This window comes from Mobula hypostoma, chromosome 2 (assembly GCF_963921235.1).
Source record: "Mobula hypostoma chromosome 2, sMobHyp1.1, whole genome shotgun sequence".
Taxonomy (NCBI): domain Eukaryota; kingdom Metazoa; phylum Chordata; class Chondrichthyes; order Myliobatiformes; family Myliobatidae; genus Mobula; species Mobula hypostoma.
In genome coordinates this window covers 119,851,803-119,864,704 of record NC_086098.1, presented here as the reverse complement: position 1 = coordinate 119,864,704, position 12,902 = coordinate 119,851,803, and the positions used below count along the sequence as shown (strand labels likewise).

Here is a 12,902-nt window from a genome sequence, read left to right as displayed (position 1 = left end):
TAAATTCCAACGAGTACAAGCCTAGTTCATCCAGTTTTTCTTCATATGAAAGTCCTGCCCATCCCAGGAATCAATCTGGTGAACCTTCTTCGTACTCCCTCTATGGCAAGGATGTCTTTCCTCAGATTAGGGGACCAAAACTGCACACAATACTCCAGGTGTGGTCTCACCAAGGCATTGTACAACTGCAGTAGTACCTCCCTGCTCCTGTACTTGAATCCTCTTGCTATGAATGCCAACATACCATTCGCCTTTTTCACCGCCTGCTGTAGCTGCATGCCCACTTTCAATGACTGGTGTATAATGACACCCAGGTCTCGTTGCACCTCCCCTTTTCCTAATCGGCCACCATTCAGATAATAATCTGTTTTCCTATTTTTGCCACCAAAGTGGATAACTTCACATTTCTCCACATTAAATTGCATCTGCCATGAATTTGCCCACTCACCCAACCTATCCAAGTCACCCTGCATCCTCTTAGCATCCTCCTCACAGCTAACACTGCCGCCCAGCTTCGTGTCATCCGCAAACTTGGAGATGCTGCATTTAATTCCCTCATCCAAGTCATTAATATATATTGTAAACAACTGGGGTCCCAGCACTGAGCCTTGCGGTACCCCACTAGTCACTGCCTGCCATTCTGAAAAGGTCCCGTTTATTCCCACTCTTTGCTTCCTGTCTGCTAACCAATTTTCTATCCACATCAATACCTTACCCCCAATACCGTGTGCCTTAAGTTTGCACACTAATCTCCTGTGTGGGACCTTGTCAAAAGCCTTTTGAAAATCCAAATATACCACATCCACTGATTCTCCCCTATCCACTCTACTAGTTACATCCTCAAAAAATTCTATGAGATTCATCAGACATGATTTTCCTTTCACAAATCCATGCTGACTTTGTCCGATGATTTCACCGCTTTCCAAATGTGCTGTTATCACATCTTTGATAACTGACTCCAGCAGTTTCCCCACCACCGACGTTAGGCTAACCGTTCTATAATTCCCTGGTTTCTCTCTCCCTCCTTTTTTAAAAAGTGGGGTTACATTAGCCACCCTCCAATCCTCAAGAACTAGTCCAGAATCTAACGAGTTTTGAAAAATTATCACTAATGCATCCACTATTTCTTGGGCTACTTCCTTAAGCACTCTGGGATGCAGACCATCTGGCCCTGGGGATTTATCTGCCTTTAATCCCTTCAATTTACCTAACACCACTTCCCTACTAACATGTATTTCGCTCAGTTCCTCCATCTCACTGGACCCTCTGTCCCCTACTATTTCTGGAAGATTATTTATGTCCTCCTTAGTGAAGACAGAACCAAAGTAATTATTCAATTGGTCTGCCATGTCCTTGCTCCCAATAATCAATTCACCTGTTTCTGTCTGTAGGGGACCTACATTTGTCTTTACCAGTCTTTTCCTTTTTACATATCTATAAAAGCTTTTACACCCCACTCCATACCCTCCAGTCTTCATCTTGCAGCCCAGTTGTTGTCTTTCCTTTTAATCCAAATCCAATTACTGCTTTCTTCTGCTGCATTTGACAAGGACTTAATTGCTTGTTGGAGGGAGTGACCCCTCACCCCCATCTTCTTTCATAGACTGGTCATAGATGTAGCAACAAATCCCCTGCATCCCACTTCTACAGGGAAAACCTTCGTCTTCCAGCCATTCTGGGCAGCTTCAGTTGCCAGTCAGAGTACTTGGTCTTTTTCCTCTCATAAGCTTCTTCGACACCATCTTCCCATGGTACTGTCAATTCCACAACATATGCCAGCATGGCTGTTGTGGACCACAGGACCATGTCTGGCCAGAGTGTTGTAGCTGCAATGTCTGGGGGAAACACAAGCTTTTATTCTAAATCCACATCCATTTTCCAATCCCAAGCAACCTGCAGAATGCTTACATCTTTTGATGTTGTATGGTGCTCTGGAGGTTGGCCTGCTGGTACAAATCGTGTAATGTGGACATTTCCTGCCAATGTTTGTGGGAGAGCATTTAGTCATAGCCATAATCATAGTCATACTTTATTAATCCCAGGGGAAATTGGTTTTCGTTACAGTTGCTCCATAAATAATAAATAGAACCATAAATAGTTAAATAGTAATATGTAAATTATGCCAGTAAATTACAAAATAAGTCCAGGACCAGCCTATTGGCTCACGGTGTCTGACCCTCCAAGGGAGTAGTTGTAAAGTTTGATGGCCGCAGGCAGGAATGACTTCCTATGATGCTTAGTGCTGCATCTTGGTGGAATGAGTCTCTGGTTGAATGTACTCCTGTGCCCACCCAGTACATTATGTAGTGGATGGGAGACATTGACCAAGATGGCATGCAACTCAGACAGTATCCTCTTTTCAGACACCACCGTGAGAGAGTCCAGTTCCATCCCCACAACATCACTGGCCTTACGGATGAGCTTGTTGATTCTGTTGGTGTCTGCCACCCTCAGCCTGCTGCCCCAGCACACAACAGCAAACATGATAGCACTGGCCACCACAGACTCGTAGAACATCCTCAGCATCATCTGGCAGATGTTAAAGGATCTCAGTCTCCTCAGGAAATAGAGACGGCTCTGACCCTTCTTGTAGACAGCCTCAGTGTTCTTTGACCAGTGATGATTCGCCTCTGTTCCAAGATTGAAGCCAGCTGTCTGAGAACTTGGTTATACCGCCAAGTGTACCACCCCTGGGTGAGGCTCGTGGTGCATCCTGTTAAAATGTGCCTTAGTGATTCGGGTGCTTGACAAAGAGAGCAAGCGGGGTCTTCTCCCCACCACTGGTTCAGGTTCTGGGGTGTGGGTAGGAGGTCATAAGTGGCTCTGATGACAAAACTTAGCCGAGATCCCTCCATCTCCCAGATGTCACGCCAGCTAAGTTTCCTCTTTTCCAGGCTCTCCCAATTAGTCCAGTGGCCCTGCTTGGTCATTGAGACGGCCCTGGCGTGTCGCTCTGCCTCCTCCTGTCTTCTCAACTCCTCCACCACGAGTCGTCTCTTCTGCACTGATGTTACCTTGTGCCATTGAGGAGCCTTTGGGACGAGCCCAAGCCCGGCTCTCCCATGTTGGACTTGGCCAACCACATCCCTGAAGCGAAGAGCAGACTTAGCACTCTGAACAGCTTCAGATGGGGTCCACTTCCTCCCCATTGCCACATGGGGGGCCACTGTTCGAATAACAGTATCTTCAGATTCATTGAGAGTCATGACCAACCTTGCTTTGGTGCATTTGAATTCTTCCACAAGACTTGCAATTGGTGATTCCAATTTGCCGTTACCGTACAATCCAACAGGACTTTAGCATCGTGGAAGTCCAAGCCACTGTTTTACATGTGTGCTGATCATTCTTTCAAGCTTTTCAACCTTGCTGATGGGGATTTCATACACTGTTAAAGGCCTCATGAGTCTTGGGAGTACGCCGAACTGGAAGCACCACAGCTTGAGTTTTCCCAGCAGCAAGGTCTTGTTGATGCGAGCTATGTACATAACGGTATCCTTTTTGAGTTTTTCAAACTGCTCAGTGTCCTTGAGCTTAGCATCATACCATCGGCCCAAGCTCTTCACTGGCATTTCTGAAACAGTTGGTACAGGTGTCCCATCAATCTGAAATCTTTTATCCGTGACTTGACCTTTGACAATGGAGATGCTTCTGCACTTGCTGGGCTTGACCTTCATCCTTACCCATGTGATGTTCTGATGAAGCTTTTCCAGCAGTCTCTTGGTGCAGGGGACAGATGTCGTCAGTGTTGTTATAACGTCCATATAGGCTCATATCGGTGGTAACCATTGACCAAACTGTAGCCCTTTTTCTCCCGCAACCCATTTTGAGGCTCTGATAATGAGCTCCATTGCCATAGTGAAGGCCAATGGGGAGATGGTGCATCCCACCATGATGCTTACTTCCAGTGGTTGCCACGCTGTGGTGAAGTCTGATGTTGTGACAGACTTGCAGATCCTGGAAGTAGTGTTTTACCAGATTTGTTATTGTTGCAGGCACCTGAAAGAATTCAAAAGCAGTCCACAGTAGGGAATGAGGAACTGATCCATAGGCATTGGCCAGGTCAAGGAACAAGACACGCAGATCCTTTTGCTTTCTTTCTTAACCATCTGGATTTGATGCCATATTATGCTGGTATGTTCAAGGCATCCCGAGAAGCCTGCTATGCCAGCCTTTTGGATTGACGTATCAATGAAATGATTTTGTTTCAGATACTTTGTAAGTCTTTGTGCCAACACGCTGAAAAAGATCTTGCCCTCTATGCTCAGAAGGTTTATTTGGCGAAACTGCTCGATGGTGGACGAATTCTTTTCTTTTGGGATCAGAACTCTCCCCGCTCTTCTCCAGGCTTTGGGGATAATTTGCTTTTCCCACGTAACCCTCATGTTTTTCCAAAGGAATTTCAGAACATCTGGGGTGTTCTTGTAGACACAATATGGAACACTGTTAGGGCCTGGTGCTGATGCCGATCTTGCCTTCTTCACTGCCTCTTTCACCTCGCTCATCTTGGGAGGGCTGATGTTAAATTGATGTGGACAAATATCGGTTCATCTTTTCACTTATCAGTGTGGATGATTCTGAGATGTCTTTCAACTTCCTCTTTTGATACTTTCAAGTATCCGCTTTTCTCTTTTGTGAAAATGCCTTTCACATATTTAAAGGGATCTTTGTAGAAGTCTGTTCTTGCTTTTTCCTTCTTTTTGCGTCGTTTCCTTAAATTCTCTGCTCTGCGCAGTTTCCAAAACCTCTGTTTTAGGTCCACTTGAAGGAGGTTGATGCCGTCCCTTTCTTCTGCTGTTGCTTTTTTCCACAACTTCCTCAGGCCTCTTCTCTCTTTAACAAGTCGTTGGATTTCCTGGAGACGACGGGATTTGGGGGGAGGAGGCATATCTTTCCTGCTGACTTGTTCCTTCACTCCAAATTTCTCCTTTCCGTAGCTGTAGATCAGGTCACCCATCCTCTCCACCTTCTTTTCTGCTGATCCCTTGATGCCACTTAAGATCAGGCTCACATCTGCATTGATGGTTTCCCACTCCTTGCTGTTAGACTTTGGCCATTTCACCAATGGCTTACGTCCTTGCATGTTCTTCACTTTACGATGTGCCTGGCTGTGTCTTGGACTGCTGCTTGTGCCTGAAACTTCTTCCACATCGCGTAGGGTGCTGATACTCTGCGGACTGTGGGTTTCTTCCTGTCACTGAGTTTCATCCGACTGATTTCATGTTTGACAAACCTTTTTCAGTTATTTGACAGTTGTGGCCGGCCTTGAATGCTATCACCTCTTAAAAAGTAAAATTAGTAAAATCAAGCCACATAGGTAACAACAGGGCCTTTGCTTCCAGATGAGTTCAATGCTTTCTATGCTTGTTTTGACTCTCAAAACGTGGAGTAACTAACACAGACTCACACAGCCCCTGATGATCCTGTGATTTCAGTCTTTGAGGCTGATGTGCGAGCATCTTTCAGGAGGGTGAACCCTTGGAAAGCATGTAGCCAAGATGGGGTACTTGGCCAAGTAATGAAGAACTGTGCTGATCAGATGGATGGAGTGTTCAATGAGATCTTTAACTTCTTGCTTCGGCAGTCTGAGCTACCCACATGCTTCAAGTAGGCTTCAATTATACTGGTGCCTAAGAAGAGCATGGTAACCTGCCTCAGTAACTACCATGCAGTAGCACTTAAATCCATAGGGACGGAGTGTTTTGAGAAGTTGATGGTGAAACATCAACTCCTTCTGGAGAAGCAAATTGGATTTGTTCCAATTTATCTCCCAGCAAAACAGGTTCACAAGAGATGCCATCCCGTTGGCTCTTCACTCAAACCAGGAACATCGAGACAACAAAGATGCACACATCAGGATGCTCTTTATCAACTACTGCTAAGCATTCAATACTATTATCCCCTCAAAACTAGTCAATAAACTTCAAGATGTTAGCCTCAACACTTCCTTGTGCAAATGGATCCTCGATTTCCTCACTTGTAGATCCCAGTCAGTTTGGACTGGCAACATCTCCTTCACAATCAGCATCAGCACAGGTGCACCACTAGATTGTATGGTTAGTCCCCGCTCTATTCATTTTATACTCAAGACTGTATGGCTAAGCACAGCTCCAATACCATATTCAAGTTTGCTGACACCACTGTTGAAGGTCAAATCAAAGGTGGCAACAAATCAGCATATAGGAGGGAGATTGAAAATCTGGCTAAGTGGTGCCACAATAACAATCTTTCACTCAATGTCAGCAAGACCAAGGAGCTGAGTTTGGACTTCATAACGAGGAAACTAGAGGTCCATGAGCCAGTCCACATCAGGTGAATCAGAGGTGGGTAGGGTTAGCAATTTAAATTCCTCGCTCTTAGAGACCTGTGCTGGGCCCAGCACATAAGTGCTATTACGAAGACAGCATGACAGGGTCTCTACTACCTTAGAAGTTTGCAAAGATTCCACATGAACTTTGACAAACTTCTATAGATGTGTGGGAGAGAGTATATTGAATGGCTCTATCATAGCCTGATATGGAAATAAAAATGCCCTTGAGCAGAAAATCCTACAAAAGTAGTGGATACAGCCCAGTCCATCACAGATAAAGCTCTCCCCACCATTGAGCACATCTAAAGGGAGCACTGTCACAGGAAAGCAGCAAACACCTTCAGGAACCCCCACCGCCCAGTCCATGATCCCTCCTCGCTACTGCCATAAGGAAGTAGGTACAGGACCCTTGGGACTCACTCCACCTGGATCAGGAACAGTTATTATCCCTCATACATCAGGCTTTTGAACCAAAGGAGATAACTTCACTCAACTTCACTTGCCCCATCATTGAAATGTTTCCAGAACTTATGGCCTTACTTTCAAATTTAATCTCATGTTCTTGATATTTCTTGCTTATTTACCATTATTATTTCTTCTTTCTTTCTGTATGTGTACAGTTTGTCTTTTGCACACTGGTTGTACACACAGTTGGTGTGGTCTTTCATTGATTCTATCATGGTTATTGGATTAATTGAGTATGCCCGCCCTATCCCCTCTAAGTCGCACTTTTTAGATATTGCCTGAGGAAACTCTCCTAAACCTATTTAATAAATTCCATGCTATCTTATCCTTCATCACAATGGCAGTCCAATCTATAGAACGAGGAAGATGATAAATAAGTATAGAGAGAAAGGGCAGTCAGTGCCTTTTCCCAGATTGCAAATGGCCAATACAAAGGACATATTTTTGAGATGATTGGAGGAAAGTATAGGGGGATACCAGACAACACACACAAAATGCTGGTGGAAGGAGGTACAGTCGACGATTTGGGCCGAGACCCTTCGTCAGCGAAGGGTCTTGGCCTGAAACGTCCACTGTACCTCTTCCACCAGCATTTTTGCTGCCTGGCCTGCTGCGTTCCATTTTGTGTGTGTTGCTTGAATTTCCAGCATCTGCAGATTTCCTCGTGTTTGGGGGATACCAGACGTAGATTTTTTACATTGGGAGTGCTAAGTGCTTGGAACAAGCTGCCAGGGGCCAGGGGCCAGGGGTGGAGGTAGAGGCAGATACATTAGGAACACTTAAGAGACGCTTAGATAGGCACTTGTATGAAAGAAAAATGGAGAGCTATGTGGGAGGGAAGGGTTAGATCATCACAATATTGTGGGCCAAAGAGCCAGTACTGTGCTGTACTGTTCTATGTTCTATTACAACCCGATTATTTTTGCAAGATTCCACAATCTCCCTGCATATTTGTTCCTCGATTTTCTGTTGACTATTATTGTACAATCCCAACAAAGTGATCATCCTCTTGAAGCTCTGGAGATATGTAACATAATGATTTTTGTGGTGTTGGGAACTGTCATGTTGCAGACAACTTAATAAAATATGTTTATAAAAGGTACCTCTTTAACAAAGTTCATCGTAACTTCGTCACTGATTTAGCCACCTTCTAGCCAGAAAAGGGTCGATATGAACTGGGAAAATGAGTCAAATAATGGTAGATGGAATTTAGTTTGGACAACTGCAAAGTATTGCATTTTGGGAATTCATAAGTGGGCCAGACTTGCACAGCATTGGCAGAGCCCTGGTGAAAGTTGTAGAACAGAGCCACTTAGAGAACAAGTACACAGTTCCCTGAAAATGGTGATTTAGGCAGACAGCATGTGAAGAAGGGATTCAGCAAGCTTGCTTTCATTGGCAGAGGACTGAGTACAACAGCTGGAACATCATCTACAGCTAAATAAAACATTGGTGATACTGTACTTGGTGTATTAGTTCTGGTCACGGCTTAAAGGTAAAATGTTATTAAGCTAGAAAGAGCAGAAAACTTTCATAAGCATGTTACCAGACTTCTTTCTATGCTGTATAACACTAATGATCTATTATACGCTTTCTTATGTTAGCCTAAGAATTTATAGTATATTTCTTGATTTTTGTACCTGTTGCTGAGTAAAGAGCTCAGTATCATTAAACTATCCTCCATCATTGTTATGATTTCAGTTGTCTCCAGTCCTTTTAACAATAGTTCTCCTCGCCCCTTAAATGGAGAAAAGCTCAAAGTCTGACTGACCCAAGTCTGCATCACCTGAGTCAATTTTGCCTCAATATCCTTCTCTTTCACGGAGGATATACAGATATCCTGAAAAAGATCACACAGTAAAATCTGTTGTCAGTCTTTAATTCTTTTCTGTAATCATTACAGTACTGAAGAAGACATTCTCTATACCATCAAAAATATCTAGTTTGTCTCTTCCTATTTCTCATGTCTTACCCAATGGCCTTGTACTTAGTGCTCATCCAAACTCTTAAAATGTGCTATTTCTGAATACACTTTTTGACTTAGGGTTTAAAATGCTAACCTCTCTGCATAAAAAGCAGTTTTCAACTCACCTCTAATCCTTCTAAACTTCCACCCTATTCCAATGTACCCACAATCCCCTTTCCCCAACACCCCATGCCCTCTGGACATGATCTATCACTCTTTGAGCCTCTATATCCAGCACATCATTTTTTGCAACTTCCACCACCTACGAAATCCCACCTCTAAGTATATTTTTCCTATCCCTTACTTTCCACTTTCCACAGTGATTGCTCTCTATGTGACTCTCTTGTTGACTCATTCCTCCCCAATGATCTCCCACCTGAAACTTATTCCTGCAAGCAGGACAAGTGCTCCACCTTCTTTATACCTTTCAGGGTGCCAAACAGTTCTCACAAGTGAGGTGACACTTCACCTGTAAGTCTGTTGAAGTTATCTGTTGTATCCTGTGCAACATCATCTACATCAGTGAGACCCAATATAGATTGGGGGAGTACTTCTATGAGCACCTTCACTCTCCATCTGCCACAAAAGGCACTGGTGGCCACGAGAAAATCTGCAGATGCTGGAAATTCAAGCAACACACACAAAATGCTGGTGGAACGCAGTAGGCCAGGCAGCAACTATAGGAAGAAGAACAGTCGATATTTTGGGTTGAGAACCTTCATCAGGACAGTTCTTCTTCCTGTAGATGCTGCCTGGCCTGCTGCATTCCACCAGCATTTTGTGTGCATTTCCTGGTGGCCACCTATTTCAATTCGACTTCCCATTCCCATGCTAAGATGTTGGTCCATGGACTCCTCTACTAATACTCTGGGGCCATACTCAGGTTGGAGGAGCAATACCTCATATTCCGTCTAGGTAGCCTCCAACCTAATGGCATAAATGTCCATTTCTCTAACTTCCTGTAATTAATCCTCCCCTCCCATCTTCTTTTTCAATCCTCCATCCTGGTTACCCTCTCTCCTTCTACCTATCACCTCTGTTTCTCCTCCTCCACCTCTTTCTTCCATGGTCCACTGTCCTCTCCTAACAGCTTTCCTCCTCTTCAGTTTTTATTTATCTCTTCCACTTATCACCTCCCAGCCTCTTACTTCATCCCCCTCCTTACCCACCTACCTTCCTCTTCACCTGGTTTCACCTATCACCTGCCAGCTTGTACTCCTCCTACCCCAACCATTTTATTCTGGCTTCTGCTTCTTTCCTTTCCAGTCCTGATAAAGAGACTCGGGTTGAAATGTTGACCGTTTATTCCCCTACATTGATGTTGACGAACTTTGCTGAGTTCCTCCAGCGTTTTGTGTATGGTGTTGGAGATTTCCAGCATCTACAGAATCTCTTGTGTTTATAAATTCTGATTTGCTTTTGCTAATTTCTTACTATTTCCATAAATTAATTTCCCTTCCTCATATCATACCTCAATTTCATCTTTAAATTGAAGCAGTGGAGCCTCCATAACATGTTTCAGAGAGAATGTTTCCGATGTCACATTAAATTTATGCCCTGTTACTGCAGCTATTCGTTCCCAATGTCTTGGTTGTATTGATTTGCTAGCCATCATCTCTAGGAGAGGACATGACTCACTGAAATCATCTATTTTCTTCTTCAGATCTAGATACGCTTGCCATTCCTTCAAGGCTTTTGGTAGTCTACGACACCTACAAGTAATCCATATAAAAGAATGCAAATATAATTGAAATGTATCTACATCAATAAGCTAACCTGTAACCTAATATTAACTATTATTAAACATGATATAGAGAATATGTACAGAAAAACAGTTATCTAGAAAGATGGATTGTAAGCTTTCATCATTTTCTGTACTCCTTTTTTTCAATTTCAATTAAAAGCATAATGCTAAACAGTACTAATTGCAAGATGAACAAATTCCATGAACTTGACTTCTGAGTCCTTCCTTCAACTTATATGTTAACACCCAGAGGAGCTAAGACATGCATAGTAGTTCAAAACGGTGTGCAACTTGAGTTGAAACCTATGTTATTTTTCACCATGTATTTGTGGCTCATATTATTTCCAGGCCACTTGTACTGATGCAGGTATTCACAGCACTAGTGATGACTATTTCAGAATTACACAAAGGTGACTAGCTTCAGAAAATCTTAGTTACAAGCACAAGTACTGCTGCAGAAGCATTAGTAGCTGAGGTGGATAAGATTGTTATAGAGGAGGATGTGGGAGGTGCTGATGCTTGGAGTGGTACTGTCTGGCTTTCTAAACTGAACATCCATACCCAGCCCAAGAGATGCTCACAAAGAAAGAAAGCCCCAAGATGGATGAAGGTCTCCAAGCTGAAAAGCAGCAACATAAAGCAGTCTTTTGTTGGCACTCTGGAAGATCGCTTAAACTCTACCCTCTGGACAATCAGAATGTGGAAGTTGCTTGGTCAACCCTTCAAGAACTGGCCCACAACACTGCTACAGAGATTTTGGGGCATGCTACCAGGAAGCAGAAGGACTGGTTTGATGAATACTATGTTAAAATAAAGCAAATGCCGGAAGAGAAACATCATCTTTTCAAAGCTTTCCTCAGCGATCCTAAGTCAATCTCAAAAAAGGATGCCTTCAATAACATACAAAGGACCATACAACACAAACTGCATCAGGTGCAGGATTCCTGGCTGAACAATAATACTGATGATATCCAGGCATATCCCCACGTCATCAGGATCCTCCCTCTCCTTAGTGCTGATGGGAACACACTAATCATGGACAAAGAGAAAGTTCTTCATAGGTGGGCTGAAAACTTTAACACTGTTCTGAATTGTCATTTGACTTTAAATGATGAAGCCATGAATCGTCTGCTCCAAGTACCTGTCAATGAAGTACTGGATATTCCACAGACCTTTGCTGAGATCCAGAAAGCGATACATCACATCTCTAGTGGCGAAGTACCATGATCAGATACCAGGTGAGGCTACAAAGATGGTGGTGTAGCGCTAACAGAAAAATTCCATCAGTTCTTCTAACTCATATGACAGCAAGCAATGATTCCACAGGAATTTAAAGAAACATCTATCATCCACCTGTATAAGCAAAAGGGAAACCAATAGTCCTGTGATAATTATCAGGGATTATCCTTGCTGTTTTTTGCAGGAAAGATCTTTGCCAGCCTTCTTCTCAACCATCTCGCTTCACATCTTGACTGGGGACTCCTACCAGAGAGGCAGAGTGGATTCTGGAAAGAATGTGGGACTATCAACATGATGTTTGCTGCAAGGCAGCTGGCAAGAGAAATGCCAGGAGCAAAACACTGACCTGTTCTCCTGCTTTGTCAATCTGACTAAGGCCTTTGACATCGTTATCAGAGAAGGTTTGTGGAAGATCATGGTGAAGTACAGATGCCCAAGGAAATTCATCACCATGGTGCAGCAATTCCACAACAGCATGCAATCTAGCTTTCAGGACAATGGTGAGACATCCAAGCCCTTCCCTGTCTCAAACAGGGTCAAGCAGGGCTGTGTCTTGGCGCCAGCAGTATTCAGTCAGGTATTTTCTGCTATGTTGACTGATGCCTTCAGAGATGGTGATGCAGGTATTGGCATCAGATTCCATACTGATGGGGAACTGTTCAATTTTAGGAGGCTCCAAGCAAAAACTAAGGTTATTACAGATATCATCAGGGACTTCCTTTTTGTTGATGACTATGCCTCAACACTAGTTCAAATGACGATATGCTGCGCGTTGTCCACAAGTATTCTGATGTGTGTATCAACTTTGGGCTTACCATCAACACTAAGACGACTGAAGTAATGCATCAGTCAGTGCCAGGGAAATCATATGTTGAGCCAAACTTCATAATTAATGGTCAAAGATTCAACCTAGTGAACGGGTTCATCTATCTTGGTAGCACACTATCCCAGAACATCAAATGAACATCATAATGAAGTAAATGCCAGGATTGCCAAAGCAAGTGTAGTCTTTGGCAGACTCTATGCCAATGACTGGAACAGTAGAGGCACAAGTCTACAGACAAAGCTGAAAATGTATGGGACTATAGTACTTCCCACTCTGCTTTATGCCTGCAAAACATGAAAGTATACCAATAAAATGCCAAGAAACTGAACCATTTCCACACAGTCTGTCTCAGAAA

General features: G+C 43.5%; 1 protein-coding gene across 1 annotated transcript in view; it reads right to left on the bottom strand.

Annotated features, from left to right (window-relative positions):
* LOC134357440 (dynein axonemal heavy chain 8-like) overlaps window positions 1-12,902 on the bottom strand; it is a 1,088,497-nt gene that overhangs the window by 609,610 nt on the left and 465,985 nt on the right. Inside the window, exons 35-36 of the mRNA XM_063069028.1 lie at window positions 10,210-10,450; window positions 8,413-8,612 (exon numbers count right to left, since the gene is read on the bottom strand). Of these exons, the coding sequence (XP_062925098.1) occupies window positions 8,413-8,612; window positions 10,210-10,450 (441 nt within the window). The remainder of the gene's footprint in view (window positions 1-8,412; window positions 8,613-10,209; window positions 10,451-12,902) is intronic.